Consider the following 15,572-nt stretch of genomic DNA (forward strand, 5'->3'; position numbering starts at 1 on the left):
GATCAGCGAGGGAGGGGATGTTTGGTATCTTGTGGCTCAGACAGGAGGAGGTGCCTTGTTCCACCACGGTTCCCTGCTCATGCTGATGTTCTGTCAACTGTTTGTTCACCAGGAGAACAGCACGGCCCGCCTGTGAAAGCCAGCCCAGCCCCTGATGGTTCCTGGCTGTCGGGCTGCTTTCCTTTCCCAGCTGGGTGTCCACAGGCCCTCCCACTCCCCATGGCGGCGTATATGTTGCCGCAGTCACTGCTGCTGCCTGGTTTCTGACAGCATCTGAATCCACATCTCTAGTCAACTAAAGATTGTGTCACCAAATTACTGGTTAATAACAAGTGAGATAAATAAATGCTGGGGCAGGGTGGTCGGGGGAGTGGTGAAACACCTAACCTCGGTGGGAGGGAGGGAGAGGAGAAATCATGGCTAGCTTCTAGGTGGAGGTGACTTTTAGTTCAGGACCAAACGAGTAGGAATTAACCAGAAGGGAAGAGAAAGACCCTTCTGGATCAAGAGATCAATTCGAGTACTACTGGCTGGGGGTTGGTCGCGAGCGAGGTTCTGCAGTCACATTTTTCCTGTGCTGTTTCATTCCGTTTTCAGAGCCCCCTGATTTGGTAAGTCAGGAGAGCTAACCCTGACAGCTCTACGTGTCTCGCATTGAGGGGACTACTGTCATGTTCCATTTGGGGCAGCAGACAGAGATCCTGTTATGTGCCCAAGGTTAGCCACCTCGTCAGCAAATGCTGCCACTGGGAACTCAGCTCAGGTAACTGGGCCGAGACCCTTTAACTACCAAGCCCTGTGGTCTTCCTATTTATTCTTGTCCCCTCTTGAAAGATGAGACACCAGGAGCTCTTATAATTGGCCACAGTCATGAGGCTCCTAAGTCCCTATGTGGCCAACTCGGGGGCCTCACTCCTATGCCCCAAGGTTTGCAGAACTTAGAAAACACAAGTGGGAGGCTAATTGTTTCCACCGGCATCAATATCCAATGTTACCGCACCTGTAGGAAAGTTCTTAAACCACGTGCCAAACACAAAGCGGCTTTCAAGGTTAACAGGCAGCGAATACATTTTACTTAAATGTAAATTAAAGTAATTCAATTACTTACTTTGACCAGACAGTGATGGGGGACAGAGATGAGCCGAGTGAGGAAGGGTTTGGCTTTCATCACACAGCCCAAGAGGCACAGACAAGTTTGGGCAATGTCTGGGTGAGAGTATCTGGAGAAATCTGCTAGTGTCGGGGGTCCCACTCTGGCCTTGGGCAGTGAGAGATTTCCACGCTGGCTGGGACTTGGATTCCCTGAGGAGCTTGTTAGAAGCACAGATGCCTGGGTGGCTCCCTCGTTAAGTGTCTGCCTCTGGTTCGGGTCATGATCCCACGGTGCTGAGATCGAGCCCTGCATCGGGCTCCCTGCTCGGCGGGGAGCCTGCTTCTCCCTCTCCCTCTCCCGCTCCCCCTACCTGTGTTCCCCCTTTTGCTGAGTTTCTCTGTCAAATAAATAAAATCTTTAAAAAAACCACCAACAACAGATGCCTGAACCTCAGCTCCAGAGCTTCGATGAAGCTGAGCCTGGGCCCCAGCATCTTTAACAAGCTCTCAGGGGACCTGGGTCCACAGGCGAACGGGGAACAGCCCCTGTAGGGAGCACTGAAGCCCGTGCAGGTGGGGAGTTGGGCCCAGAAAACCAAATGAAAACAGTGTGAAAGGGGGGGGAAGCAGGCTGCTGCTTGTTTTGAGGGAGAGGTGCTGGAAGGAGGAGGCAGAGCCGCGGAGTCAGCCGGAGACGGAACAGCAGGCAAATCTCGCCGCCTGCTCATTAATCTCGACGTTAATAAAAGCGGTTGTTTACTGAGCCCAATTATTCCATCCCAGACCGTTTATGTGGATTATTACAGAGTCCTCCAATAACACAATGACGATTAGGTAATAGGCACCTAATTCTATTACCTAATAGTATTAGGTGCCACTTGAATCCCTTTCTACAGATGAGAACTATTAAGAAGAGAGCAGAGGGCAACTTGCCCACAGTGTGGGGTGGAGGGTGGCAGGCAGGAATGCAAGCCCAGGAGCCAGTCTCTGGACCGTGCAGCTCCCCGCACCTCCGTTCCAGGGGTGCCACCGTGAGCTAGGTGCACCGACATCTCCAGGCCCGGCTTGAGCATACAGGGTGGCCAGCGAAGCGCAGGCATGCCCCCCGTGAGTGGGCACAGGGCAGTGGAAATGCCAAGGGGAGGGTGAGAGTCTTTGAGCAGACCTAGGAGGAGCCAGTACGTGGGTGTGGGGTCAGCTTTACTGATGGATGGGAGACTGGGGCAGCCGCTCATTCTCCCAGCAAGGACCGGTGCCGGAGATCCAGTGGTGGGCAGGAGGGGTGCAGCCCCTGACCTCATGGCACTTACGGCTCAGGGATGGTTTAATGACAGGGACCTAATCTGGTCCGGGGGAAACAGAGGAGGGGTCTCTGACGAGATGCCTTTAAGCTCAGCTTGGACGTATGCCCAAAAGTCAGTTTTAGGCAGGGGGTACAACACATACTCAGGCTCTGAGGCAAAGAAACGTGGCTCAGTTGGAAAAGAGAGGACTTCATCTTGGCTGCTGCCGTACAGAGTGAAGGGGAGTGTCCTAAGATGAAACAAGATCCGCCGTCGGGAAAAGTATTTTGGGCAGAGGGAACAGCATAAGCGAAGCCTCAGAACCTGGAAAGGTGCAGTGGCCAAAAATAAAGTGTGGGCCTTGACGCCTCCTGACGTTTTATGGGTTTCACACCCCATGTGCTGGGTTATTGGGAGTTTGATTCTGAGGACGGCGAACAGGGAGAAGACCACAAGGGTAAAAGCCAAAAGGCCTAAGTCCTGAGACTGTCTTGAACTGGTGGTCCTCTCCCACCTGTAGCTTTATGTCCAGCCATAAAATAAGAAAACCCACTGCTAAGGTGGTTTTTAGCTTTAACACTTTCTTAGTGACTTCCTCTGGGATGATAATTAAGATAAACTTGGGAAAAAGTGGGACAACCTCAAGGTGCTTTTCTTAAGGCTTGTGAGGTGATCAGGTAATTATAGTTCAGTGTTTTAAAGACTCGGGAGACAACCCCAAAACTTTGCTTATTGGCAAAAAAAATCCAACCACCACACCAATACCAAGGTGGTGAAAGTTGGTGCGCCCCCACCATGTTCTTTCCCCCCCCCCCCCCCAGATCCAGATTAACTATCTGCTAAACACTGTCGGAGAAGAGTCTAGAAAAAGCCTGTGGGCTCAGTCAGGCTGATGGATATATTTCGTTTGGCCAACAAAGTTTTAAAATTTCAGAAATTTTACATTTTTCAGCTTCTCTGAAAAACCCAAATATCTAACTGACCGATTCAAAGGGCAGCTGTCCCTTCGGATGAGTCATATGTACTCATTCTACTTAAACCACAGTCCCCACCAGTCCCCATTCCCTTTCGTACAGTTTGCTTCTTTCCTTAACATTACCTGCCTCATTCCTGTTCTAGAAGCTTGCCTCGAATATAATACTAGGTATGCATCCATATGTGTGTTTTTATACTCCCCCCCCCCAAGAATCTTTGTATCTCTACAAAGCTCTAGCTCCCCTTTTCAAGGTTAAGTCATATTTCACTGTCCGAATCTCTGATGTTTATTTATCTGATTTTCTCTTGATGTATACATACAAAGGTACCACTTTCTTTATAGCCTATATAGTAAATGAACACCCTTATACATCTGTTTATGAAATTTTAGGGGATAAGTGGACTTACTAGGTAAATGTGTTTATGTACATTTTAAAATTTGGAACATTTTAAATATAAGATGTTAAATTTAAAAGACATCACAAAATTGTCCAAGTTATATGAATTTACACTGAAAGCAGTATCTGGCCCAGCCCTTCTTTTGACTCACATTAATTTAATTACTAAGGTGACAGAGCATCCTTCTATGTTCAGTGGTCTCTTTATATTAGCTGCTGCCCTTTGCTGACATTTTCATTTGCTTCTTTTTCTCTACTCTTATTGATTTTAGGAGTTCTTTATATATGAAGGACATTAAGCCTTAGTCATCTGTGCTGCAGTTTGTTCCCCCAGTTGTTGGTCTTTAGTTTTATACATTGTTTTTACTTTGGGAAAATTTTAACTTTATTTGTAGCCACATTCCTGATGCTTTTTCTTTTGCCAGAGGACTCCAGCTTGTCTTTTGGTAGGCAGAGTATTGATATGTATACCATATATATATCTATATATATATATGATTATTTTTTAAAGACTTTATTTTTAAGTCTCTACACCCAACGTGGGGCTCAAACTCACAACCGTGAGATCAAGAGTGACATAGTTCCACCGAGTCAGCCAGAAGTCCCATATACTTTCATTTAAAAATCTGAATGCCGGGCGCCTGGGTGGCTCAGTGGGTTGAGTTGCTGCCTTCGGCTCGGGTCATGATCTCAGGGTCCTGGGATCGAGTCCCGCATCGGGCTCTCTGCTCGGCGGGGAGCCTGTTTCCTCCTCTCTCTCTCTCTCTCTGCCTGCCTCTCTGCCTACTTGTGATCTCTCTCTGTCAAATAAATAAATAAAATCTTTAAAAATAAAAAAAATAAAAAATAAAAATCAGAATACATTCTCTGTTTCCCCGCAGGATCTGACAGCATCTCCGCTATCTATTTCATAAATGGGTGACTTCACATTTTTAAACTTGTCTGTCTAGTCCCTTGAGACTGATCCTAGAGGTGTAAGTACAGGTAATGTTAGTGCGACTGTGTGTCTGTGTGTGTGTGTATTTACTCTACAATTTTATGGTTTCACTGTGCACATTTAAATTTTAGATCCATCTGTAATTTATTTTTGGTGGAGTAAATGAACACAACCAAGAACTAGGATGAACTTTTCTATTTTCCTAGCTGGGAGCAAGGGATGGGGGAGTGGGGAGGCATCAAAACCTACTGGTAAATTAAAACACACAACAAAACAAACAAAACATGTTTTTTGTCCCTTTATAAAAATAATGCAAATTTTAAGATCAAACCCACACTACCACCACCCAAAATAACTTTTTTTTTCATGCATTTCCTGTAAGTATTTTTTTTTTCTTGGTGTATACAGGTTTTTGTTTTAGAAATCTGTTTTTTGTCTGTTTTAACACATGACAACATCTATAACTACTAACAGTTAATGTTGCCACCCAGCAGTTCCCAAACCTGGCTGGGCAGCTGGCTTCCCAGTGGAGCTTGTTAAAAATAATGAATCAGCCTGCCTACAGGGTGGACCCTGGGAATCTATATTTTTAATAAGTTCCACGGAGGTGTTTGGGACATAACGGGGCCAACTCTAACAGTCTCTCCCACTGTCGCGACCGTACCTGTGATCGTCTGGGTCTCGGAGGTGATGGTTCTGGTGGTGGTCTGAGTCTGGGCGGCAGGCACCGTTTCTTCGGATACAAACTGGACTGCGCTGGGGGCTGCCCCGGACGTGCCGGTCAGTTGGCAGCCGCTCTGCTTGTGAGCTACAAAGGCATCCAGGTTGTTAAACTGCTGCTTGCAAATACCGCAGATGTGGATGTCCGGAGTGAGCTCAACCAGCACTGTGGTGCCACCTGGGACTCCATGGGACAAAGGGAAAGCCACAGGTTAATTAATTAATTAACGAATTTCAAACAGCCTGAGATTATAACACTAACCAGATTCAAGGTAGAAAAAAGGGCACTGTGGCAGAGATGGCTAGAGGCTGGCCTGATGTCCCTTCTACTTCCGTCTTTTCCCTTAGTAGCAATGTTCCCAGATCCAAGTGACTGCTGCCCGCAGGGGCACTAGTGGTATTTTATGCAAGAAAGTTCTCTGAGGGATGCCTGGGTGGCCCAGTCAGTTAAGCATCTACCATCGGCTCAGGTCATGATCCCAGGGTCCTGGGATCGAGTCCCACATCGGAGCCTGCTTTTCCCTTGTCTGCTGCTCCCCCTGCTTATGCTCTCTTTCTCTGACAAATAAATAAATAAAATCTTAAAAAAAAAAAGTTAGTTCTTTGATGTGCAGGACTGCTGTACTTTGAAGGAGCAGTAGCCATGTCCCATCCCAATGAAAGGTAGTTTTATTCCCCATTCGTTATGAAAATCAGTCCCTCTGCTTTTACCTGCTTCCTGCCCCGGACGCTGCCAAGAGAACTACTAAATGATCTTGGTCCCTCACATGCTTGGGAACTTCTGGGAAGTTTGGCCTTTCATGATAAAAAGGGGTCAGACACGAATGGCACTGGTTCCCTCTTCTTTTGGTCTTAAGTGCAGATGTGATGCCAGCTTCTGCAACCCCATTTTCACTATGAGGAAAATGCTCAGATCACTACAGATGCTGATCCCTTGATCCCCTGCATCAACTAATTTCAGACTTCTCATTAGGCTGGTAGAGTTCAGTTGGTTACTTGTAGCCAAAATTCATTCCTAACTGATAGGGACATTGTTTCTCAATAGTAATGATGCCAAGAGTTAATACCTGTGTTACTATATTAGAAAGTGTGATGGAAAGGTTGGTTAAATGAAGAAATACAACCAATTAATAAGTCTCTAATATGACAACCTTCATTTTTATTTTTAAAAATTTTCCTGCTTCATTATAAGGAAACTCATGTTTGTAACAGAAAATATGGAACAGAAGAAGCAGGGGGAAAATCAGTCACAATCTTTCCACCTATGTGTACCATGAACATTACAAATTATTTTGTTCCATTTATTTTCTTTATGCTTAAAAATTAAGATCATAATGTACTATAAAATTAGTCTTCTCCCCACATAATATCACATAAGCACTGTGGCTCGATCACTAAAATTTTTATAAGTATAATTATTTAAAAGGTGCCTGGGTGGCTCAGTAGATTAAGCGCCCAACTCTTGGCTTCGTCTCAGGTCATGTCATGGATGGTAGGATGGAGCCTTGCCGTGGGCTCTGTGCTCAGTGGGGAGCCTGCCTGAGATTCTCTCCCTCTGCCCCCTCCCCACTCTCTCTTTCTTTCTCTCTCCCTCTCTCAAATAAATAAATCTTTAAAAATATATATAATCATCTAATAACACACTATTTCATGTTATCTCTGCATCATAATCTTAGTACTTATAAGGTCTTTATTATTTCTAAATTTCCTGAAATCTAAATCACATGAGAACTACCTTTGTGTATATACGGTTGGTATATATGAATCATAACTTTCTGAAAATTTATAAATATTTATATTATGTTCAATTTTCTCAAGTCGAGCTGACAAAAAAAATCTCTGTGTGGAAATACAATTTGGTTGACTTGCTAAGGAGAGCTGGTCTGGGCTGTGTCATAATATTTTCTTTTTTTTCCTTTTAATATTATTTATTTATTTATTTGACAGACAGAGATCTCAAGTATGCACAGAGGCAGGCAGAGAGAGGGAGGGGGGAAGCAGGCTCCCCGCTGAGCAAGAGAGCCGGATGCAGGACTCAATCCCAGGACCCTGAGATCATGACCCGAGCCAAAGGCAGAGGCTTAATCCACTGAGCCACCCAGGCACCCTGTGTCATAGTATTTTCTAAACCGTTCTGCAGAGCGCTTGTGCACTTAAATACATCCAATCAATGGGTGAAAGGAATGAAGCCTTTTCTATTCCTCTGGAACACGACCTCCTCCAGGCAGCTAAGATGCCCACGAGACTAGAAGGAAAACGAACCAAAAGACAAGGTGACTGGCATTGATGAGGATTCCTTAATGATCCAACAAGATTGATGCCTAGTATGAAAGGGTTTTAATGACAATGTCTCCAGTGTGTGGCAAGCACATAAACAATGACCTAGACTTTCCTTACAATCTTGACGTTACAATTTACAAACAGTGACTTGGGCTTGGTCTCTCTCATCTGTAAGATGGGTAAAAGTTTCTGTTCTATAGGATAGGTAAGAAGAGGATTAAATAAGGTGGTGCTAGTAAAGGGCCAGGCCAGGGATCCCCATGCCTGTGTATGATACCTGGTGGGGTTATTCCTGAGATACCCTGTTAGAAGTGACAGTATCCCTCTCTGAACATTTGGAATGATAAAATATACCTAACCTCCTGCATTTGCAGTGAGAATTAACAGACCAAACAGAAAACACTGGGTACAGGTAGGTGCTCAACAGCAACAAGAATTCATTTATCTCGACTACGTTCTCCAAACTTGTAATGGCATCACGACAAATGGGTTTTGTGTGTGTGTGTGTGTGTGTGTGTGTGTTAAACATGGACTTATCTGTGCTCCATTTGGGAGATACTGAGTCCTAACAGAGGTAGGGTGCCGGAGGGGCTGGTGTTCAGAGAAATCTGTGCTTCTCACAAGTTACGCAAGGAATACCCAGCCAAGTTTGGGAGGCAGTGTCTGCACAACAGCTAACAAGCTAAGCGCTTCCTATGTGCTAGGTGTCGGCAAAACCCTGTGCCAGGGTAGGGGGTCGTTCTCAAACTCTGCAACCGAACCACTCGGGGTCTGGCCACAGATTCCCTCCCCCACGACCCCATCTAATGGGTGGGGCCCAGGGAGCTTTTTTCTTTTTTTTTAAAGAAGCGCTCCCGCTCTCAGGTGGCTGGTTTGCGCTCGGTCTCTGGACCCCACTTTGGAAAACAATGCCGCGGGCGAAATCAGGTACTTGAATAAGGCTGCTGACCCCATCAGGAAAATTAAAATGAATCCCAAACTCAAAGCGACCACCGCCCCATTCCCCATTCAGATCTTCACCTTTAATATGTAAAAGGATTCCCAGTGTGCCGGCAAGCCCAGCCCGCCAGACCTCACGAAACCCTCGGATCCCCAGACTTCAAGGATTTGGAGCCACCGAGGTAGAAGTTTTCCCATCAGCGTAATGGCAGTTACCCCCAAATCCCCCCAAACTCCGCCGGGGAGGGGGCGGGGAATGCCCCGAGGGGGTGGCGATTGTCTGAACGGCATGCCCTCCCCCACCGTTCCCTTACAAGGGGTCTTGCGAGGCTGGAGAGCGCCCCCCGCCTTGCACTGGGTTGGGTGCCCCCATCCCAAGCCCACTCCGGCGCCCCCTGCACAGCGCGCCCGCCGCGGTGCCCGAGACGCCGGCTCCGGGCCGTCACCCCGATTTCGGGGCCCCGGGCCTGCTCGCGGCGTCGCAGACGTGCTTGGGCCCGGGCCCCGGAGCGCGCACTGGGCCCCGGAGCGCGCTCTGCGTCCGGAAAAGCACTTACTTTGCACCGAGCCCGGGAAGCTCTCGCCCTCGCTGCTCGCGTTCATGGCCACCGACTGGGAGGTCCCCGGCCGGCCGGGGTGCCAGGGTGGGGGGCGCTGATCTACATGGTGCAGGGACTTTTCCTTTTATTTTTCCACACCCCCCAGCCTTCCTTCTCCCAACTCCGCCGGGCGGGGAGGACGGATGTAAAGCAAGCTCCACTTCCGCTGCCTAGAGGGCGCTGGCCGGGCCCGGCCGCCCCAGCCTGGCTTTGCCTCCGCGGCTCCCCGGGGAAGCTGCGGGCCAATCCCGATGCCCGGGCCCCCCGGGCCGGGACCGCGGAATCCCCCGGGATCTGGACCGCGCGCAAACGTCCCTGCGGGTTGGGCAGCCGCGGGCGGCTCGGGATGCGCCCCCAACCCCGGCCGCGGCCGCCGGCGCCGGGCCCGCACCCCTGCGGTCGTGGCGGACGCGTTTGGCCTCCCCGGCTCGGGCGCCTTTGCACCTGCCGCCCTGGGCGTCTGGTCCCCAAGGCGTCGCTCCCGGGTCGCCGGGATGCTCGAGCAGAGGGGACCGCGTCGAGCTGCGGTTGGGGGTTGGGTGCGCCGGGCGCGGCGGGCTTGGGGAAAAACCCCAGCGGAGCATCAGCGGCGGGCAGATCGGCAGAGCGCTGGGCGGGTCCCCTGCCCGGCTAGTGAAATAAAGGGGACAGTGATCACGTGGATCCTAAGAGCAACAACTAGGATCAAGAGCCAGAGGCCCCCTGCGCCAGGGTTCTGCCCCCTTTATCGGGCACTGTCACCTGGAGGGCTCGCTAGAACACAGACGGCCGGTCCGCCCCGGAGTTTCGGAGGCGAGGCCCAAGAACGAGCATTTCCAAGTTTCCTGCTGTTGGAGTCCCAGCTGTTGGTCCATACTGTCCTCTCTGATCTGTGTCCCCTTGGCCGACCTCATCTCCTACAGCTCTCTCCTTTACTTCGGCTTCAGCACCAAGCCCTCTCCAGCCTCAGGTCGCCGCGCTAATGCTCCCTCTATTCACCCGCCCGCCTCTCTGCTGTCTTCGGGAGAGTCACACTCACAGTCACGGCGAGGCCAGTGCTGGCTAGTCCATTCTAATATGGACGCTCCCTCCTCCCCCACCCAGCAGCTCCCTGTCTCTCTCTGGTCTGCCTTTTCTTTCTTCTTAGAACCTATTACATTTAACATTATGTACCTGGAATATATCTATCCAGCGATAGATAATTTACTTGTGTATTACCTGTCCGCCCGGCCCGCCCCCCACACATTCAAAAGTTCCCGAGAAAGTGGGATTAAAAAAAACAAAAAATCTCTTTGCTTCACTGATCTATCTATCCCCAGCCACTTGGCCTAGTGCCTGGACCGTAGTAGGCGCTCCCTGAATAGGACTGTAGAGCTTATGGAATTTTCTCTGCTGCTTCCTTTAAGGGATTGTTCATGCCTCCACCAGTTACTTAAAGTAAGTGCTGCAATGTGCCAGACACTGTGCTAGGCCCTGGAGGTCCAAGGGTGATCCAAATGATTGGGTACCTGCTCTAAGAGAACTCGGCTAGCGGCTAGTGATGCGGTCAATGCTGAATAGTGAAATCAGCCGTGTGATTTCTTTCTTTCTTTCTCTCTCTTTTTAAAAAGATTTTATTTATTTATTTATTGAGAGAGAGAGAGCACACTAGCAGGGGGAGGGGCAGAGGGAGAGAGAGAGAGTTCCCCGCTGAACTGGGAACCCGAAGTGGGGCTCCATCCTAGGACCCTGAGATCTTAACCTGAGCGAAGTCAGATGCTTAACGGACTGAGCCACGCAGGTGCCCCACAGTGTGATTGCTTAATAGTGATAAGGCCTTGGAAGACAGAAAACAAGGTTGTAATCATGACTGCTGGAATGGTCAAGGAAGGCTCATTTGAGTAGGTAGTAATGAGAGAGCAGGCACTATTTGCAGGTGGCAGTGGGGGGGCGGAGTCCAACCTGTGGGATGGGCAGGACTTGGGGCCATGAGGCAGGAATGAGCTAGATCTGAGCTGGCTGTTCCCCACTGGTCCTATGCCATATCTTTGCTCTCCTCTTGCTTTTTACCCAGGCCAGCTTCACATGCCTTCTTGCCCCTGCCCCAGGAGCTGTGCATTCGCTCCTCCCTCTGCCTGGATGGCTTTTCCCTGGTCTTCTGCAGGCCTGGCTTCTTTCTGTCACCAAATGGAATGTCCCTTTCCCAGGGCAATTTTTCCTGTCCCACATCTAAAGCACCTGCTCCTCTTGGCACTCTGCCACACCACCTTCATTATACCTGTCCCTAGCGAACGTGACCCACACAGGTCCTGCAGCTTAGGGTCATGCTTGTTCTTGAATGCTTGGTCCATGTTCACGGATGTGCACACTTGGGCAGGCCCCACCTGGATCAAGACACAGAACATTTCCAGCCTTCTGACCCTTCCCAGCCAGTGCTACTGCAGCTCCCAAGCCCGGAGAGGTAAGCCCCACTCTGACTTCCTTGTGCTGAGCGCAGAATTCTTCGTATTAGCTTGAAGAGAAGAAACATCTAGAGGGCTTGGGAAAAACCAAATTCTCAAGTCCTAACCGAGACCTACTGCAGAATTTCCTAGGCCAAGACCTGGTAATTTGCATATATTTCCCAAGTGCCTCGAGTAATTCTTAGTGAGCTATGAGCCTGGACCTTACCAATGGGTGGTTAGGTCTGTAGGTTCTCACCACCATATAAATCCTTGAGTTACTTGGGCGACCTTGGGCAGCTGCTCTATGTCTCAATTTTCTGTAAGTTGAGATAATGGTAGTAGCTACTTCATTACATTTTTTTTTTCCCCAGAGGAAGTCAGTCATTATGTATAATGTGCTTACAGTAGTGCCTAGCTCATATAACTGGGCAAGAAATCCCTGTTATTCTTATTTTTTATTTACACGAAGCCATTATCTATTTTCCCAGACTGTGAGCTCCAGGAGAGGGTATCTGGCTTGCTTTATTAGCCCTGTATCCCCAGAGACTAGGATAGGGTCTGGTACACAGAGGCTTCAATACAGTTTTTGATGTTGAATGAATTTATATGTTTCCATCGACTCCATTTTAAACATTTGCTACTATGCACAGCCATACTTTCTCTGGTATGTGTAGATCACTGCAATGGTTTTTGTTTTTGTTTTTGTTTTTGTTTTGGTCTTAAACTTTCTTTTCTTTTTTTTAATCTTCCTATATTTGTTTTTCTTATTGTATAAGTATTACAAGTTCACTGTTAGAAATTTGGGAAGAAATACAGAAAAATATAAAGAAAATAAGAGCCATTTATAATCCCCTCCCCAGAAATAACATTTTTTTAAAAAGTGAGCTCTACCCCCAATGTGCGGCTTGAATTTACAACTCCAAGATCCAGAATTGCGTGTTCTAGTGACTGAGCCAGCCACATAGCCCCAGAAATAATATTTTGATTGACATATATACTGAAAATCTTTTTTTTCTTTGTGTCTGTGTGTATATATATGCATAGATCAATGTACAAGTTGTTTTCATATATTTTATTAAAAATATGATTTTAATTTACATGCTGTTTTTAATCTCCCTTTTTGGGTATATATTATGATCATTATTTTTAAAGATTATACAAATGATACATGGCCACCTGAGATCCCACCATCCAGAGATAACCAATATTCACATATCTTTTTAGATTTTTCCATAGAAATATAATAGAACAAATCAAATAAATTGCTGATATTTGTGTATTTTAACGTAAAAATGTTAATTTCATATGGTTCAAATCAACATGACCCACCATATTAATATTATACTTCCGGTAGAGATTGCTTTTTGTGTACCTAATATTGGTTATCTCAAATTCTCTTAGTGGCAGAGTTTCTGATTTGCAGCTGAGTGTATGGCCTCCAAGAAGAAGGCCTTTTCCAGCCTCCTTTGTTGCTGGACATGGTTATATGACTACATCCTTGCGATGTAAATGAAATGTTGTGAGGTAACTTCCGGAAAGTCTCCTAAACTTATGAGTTGACATAGCCATTTGCTGTTTCTTTTCCACTCCCTCCTTTCCTTGCTTGGAAAGAAGATGTGATGGGTGGAGCCCTAGCTGCCATTTTGGACTATGAGAGTGAAGTTATACTCTGGGTATGGTCAGGTGGTGAGCTGGAAGTAGCCCAAGTCCCTAACTTCTTTGTAGACCTGTCAATTGGACTGCCTACTCCTGGGCTTTATTTACATGAGAAATGCCTTTTATTTTGTTTCAGCTACTGTTACTTGTGTGTGTGTGTGTGTATGCATTCTTTCATGCAGTGAATCAGATCCCCATCAAACACAATACTATATATACTGTTTCATAATTGGCTTTGATTTTGAAGAGTTTTCCCAGTTAGGTTGGTGCATTTGAATCACCTGGGATGTTGTCCCAGCTCCATGGGTGGACACTGTGCTTCTTATGCACTGGTATGAAGCCTAGGGATCTGTACATTAGATAAGAGCCCTGGATGATTGTGATGCATTTGGTGTTTGCAAGCTTCTGCTCCTCACTGTGAATTTTAATGGTTGCATAATATTTTATTATAAGACCGCATCATAATTTATTTGATATGCCATTGAATGTTGTTAATTTTTTTAATAGATATCCTAAGTAATATACTTGGTGGCTTTTTTTATTAGCCCATGTGAACCCATTATCTCTCTATGCCAGCCATCCTGAAGAGAGCTGCTGGAGAACCTGTTTCAACACCATTTGGAAGGGCTTTTCCTCTCCTTTTCTTTTCAGATCATTTTCTCAATATGGGTTCCTTCCAGATGAACTTCTCAGTAAGAATTACATTTCTTCTTTTTCTTTTTTTTAAAGATTTTATTTTTTAATATTTAATATTTTATTTATATATAAAATATATTTTTATATATTATATATAAATTATATATATTTAATATATTTATATATTTATATTTTATTATTTATATTATTTCTTTCTTTCTTTATTTATTTGACAGAGAGAGAGCACAAGTAGACAGAGCAGCAGGCAGGGGTAGAGGCAGAGGGAGAAGCAGGCTCCCTGCTGAGCAGAGAGCCTGATGTGGGGCTCAATCCCAGGACCCTGAGATCATGACCTGAGCCAAAGGCAGATGCTTAACCCACTGAGCCACCCAGGTGCCCCCAAAATTACATTTCTTAAAAAGGCTTTGCCATAAACACTAGAATGTTTATGGTTCCTTTTGTTCTTAAGATTTTGACTACTTCTCAGTTAATAGAAAGAACACAATTTAGCAAAGGCCAACTTCCTGTAAGTTACAAATATAATCCTACTACCTGTTGGAAATCTAGACTGTAGAATAAATTCAGATCTGTTGCCAATGCTTAAAAGATGGTACATTTCTCATAAAAATGGGGATTTAAAAGCTTTAATACCTTTTAAGTATCCCAATATATCCAAATTATTAACATTTCAACATGCAATCAATATTAAAATATTGTGTATATTTTGTTTAATTTATTTTTAAAAGATTTTATTTATTTATTTGAGGGAGAGCGAGCAAGAGCAAGAGAGCAAGAGAGAGAGGGAGAGAGAGAGAGAGGGAGAGAGCGCATGAGCAGGGGGCAGTGGCAGAGGCAGAGGGAGAAGCAAACTCTCTGCTGAGCAGGGAGACCAATGCAGGACTTGATCCCAGGACCCTGGGATCATGACCTGAGCTGGAGACAGACACTTATCTGACTGAGCCACCCAGGCACCCCTAAAACATTATCATATTTTAGTATTATTATTAACAGTTTACAATCCAAAGCTAAGTCTCCTGATCTGGTGTGTAGCTGACACAAGACATCTTCCCCGAGACCAGGCCCATTTCAGGAGCTCAGGAGCTACGTGTTAGTTGCTACTGTCTTGGGTAGCACAGTTTTGTGCCAGCATTGGGACATTATTCCAAAAAAAGCTCCATTTTAGTGAGTAGCTCACGTCTGCATCTCTATATTTGATAAATTTGGATTTAAAGTTTTTGTGTGTTTTTTTTTTCAATGGAAAGATCTGGAAATCCAGGACTGCATTATCATATGTGTATGGTAGCATTTGCCTGGATCTGAGAAATTTCTTCAGATCTAATGAACTGCTCGTAGCCTCTATAATTTACCCCAGTCCCCATTCCTCCCTGTTGCTTCTTGGTATCAAGATTGAGTTTTGGGGCACCTGGGTGGCTCAGTTGGTTAAGCCTCTGTCTTTAGCTCAGGTTCTGATCCTGGGGTCCTGGGATGGAGCCTCATGTTGGGCTCCCTGCTCAGCGGGGAGTCTGCTTCTCCTTCTCCATCTCCCTCCCCCGGCTCGTTCTCTCTCTTGCAAATAAAGAAATAAAATCTTAGGGGGAAAAAAAAGATGGAGTCACTTCCCTAGATCATTGCCCATTTGAATTTATTCAAAATTT

General features: G+C 46.4%; 1 protein-coding gene across 3 annotated transcripts in view; it reads right to left on the reverse strand.

Moving 5' to 3' along the window:
• ZFP64 (ZFP64 zinc finger protein) overlaps window positions 1-9,586 on the reverse strand; it is an 87,710-nt gene extending 78,124 nt beyond the window's left edge. Inside the window, exons 1-2 of one of the 3 annotated variants that reach the window (XM_059407251.1) lie at window positions 9,182-9,586; window positions 5,350-5,589 (exon numbers count right to left, since the gene is read on the reverse strand). In XM_059407251.1, the coding sequence (XP_059263234.1) occupies window positions 5,350-5,589; window positions 9,182-9,227 (286 nt within the window). In that variant the 5' untranslated portion in view covers window positions 9,228-9,586. The remainder of the gene's footprint in view (window positions 1-5,349; window positions 5,590-9,181) is intronic. The other 2 variants (XM_059407250.1, XM_059407249.1) reach the window with 2 other exon arrangements.
• Window positions 9,587-15,572: the final 5,986 nt, after the last annotated feature.

Source organism: Mustela nigripes, chromosome 7 (genome assembly GCF_022355385.1).
Source record: "Mustela nigripes isolate SB6536 chromosome 7, MUSNIG.SB6536, whole genome shotgun sequence".
NCBI classification, from domain to species: Eukaryota; Metazoa; Chordata; class Mammalia; order Carnivora; family Mustelidae; genus Mustela; species Mustela nigripes.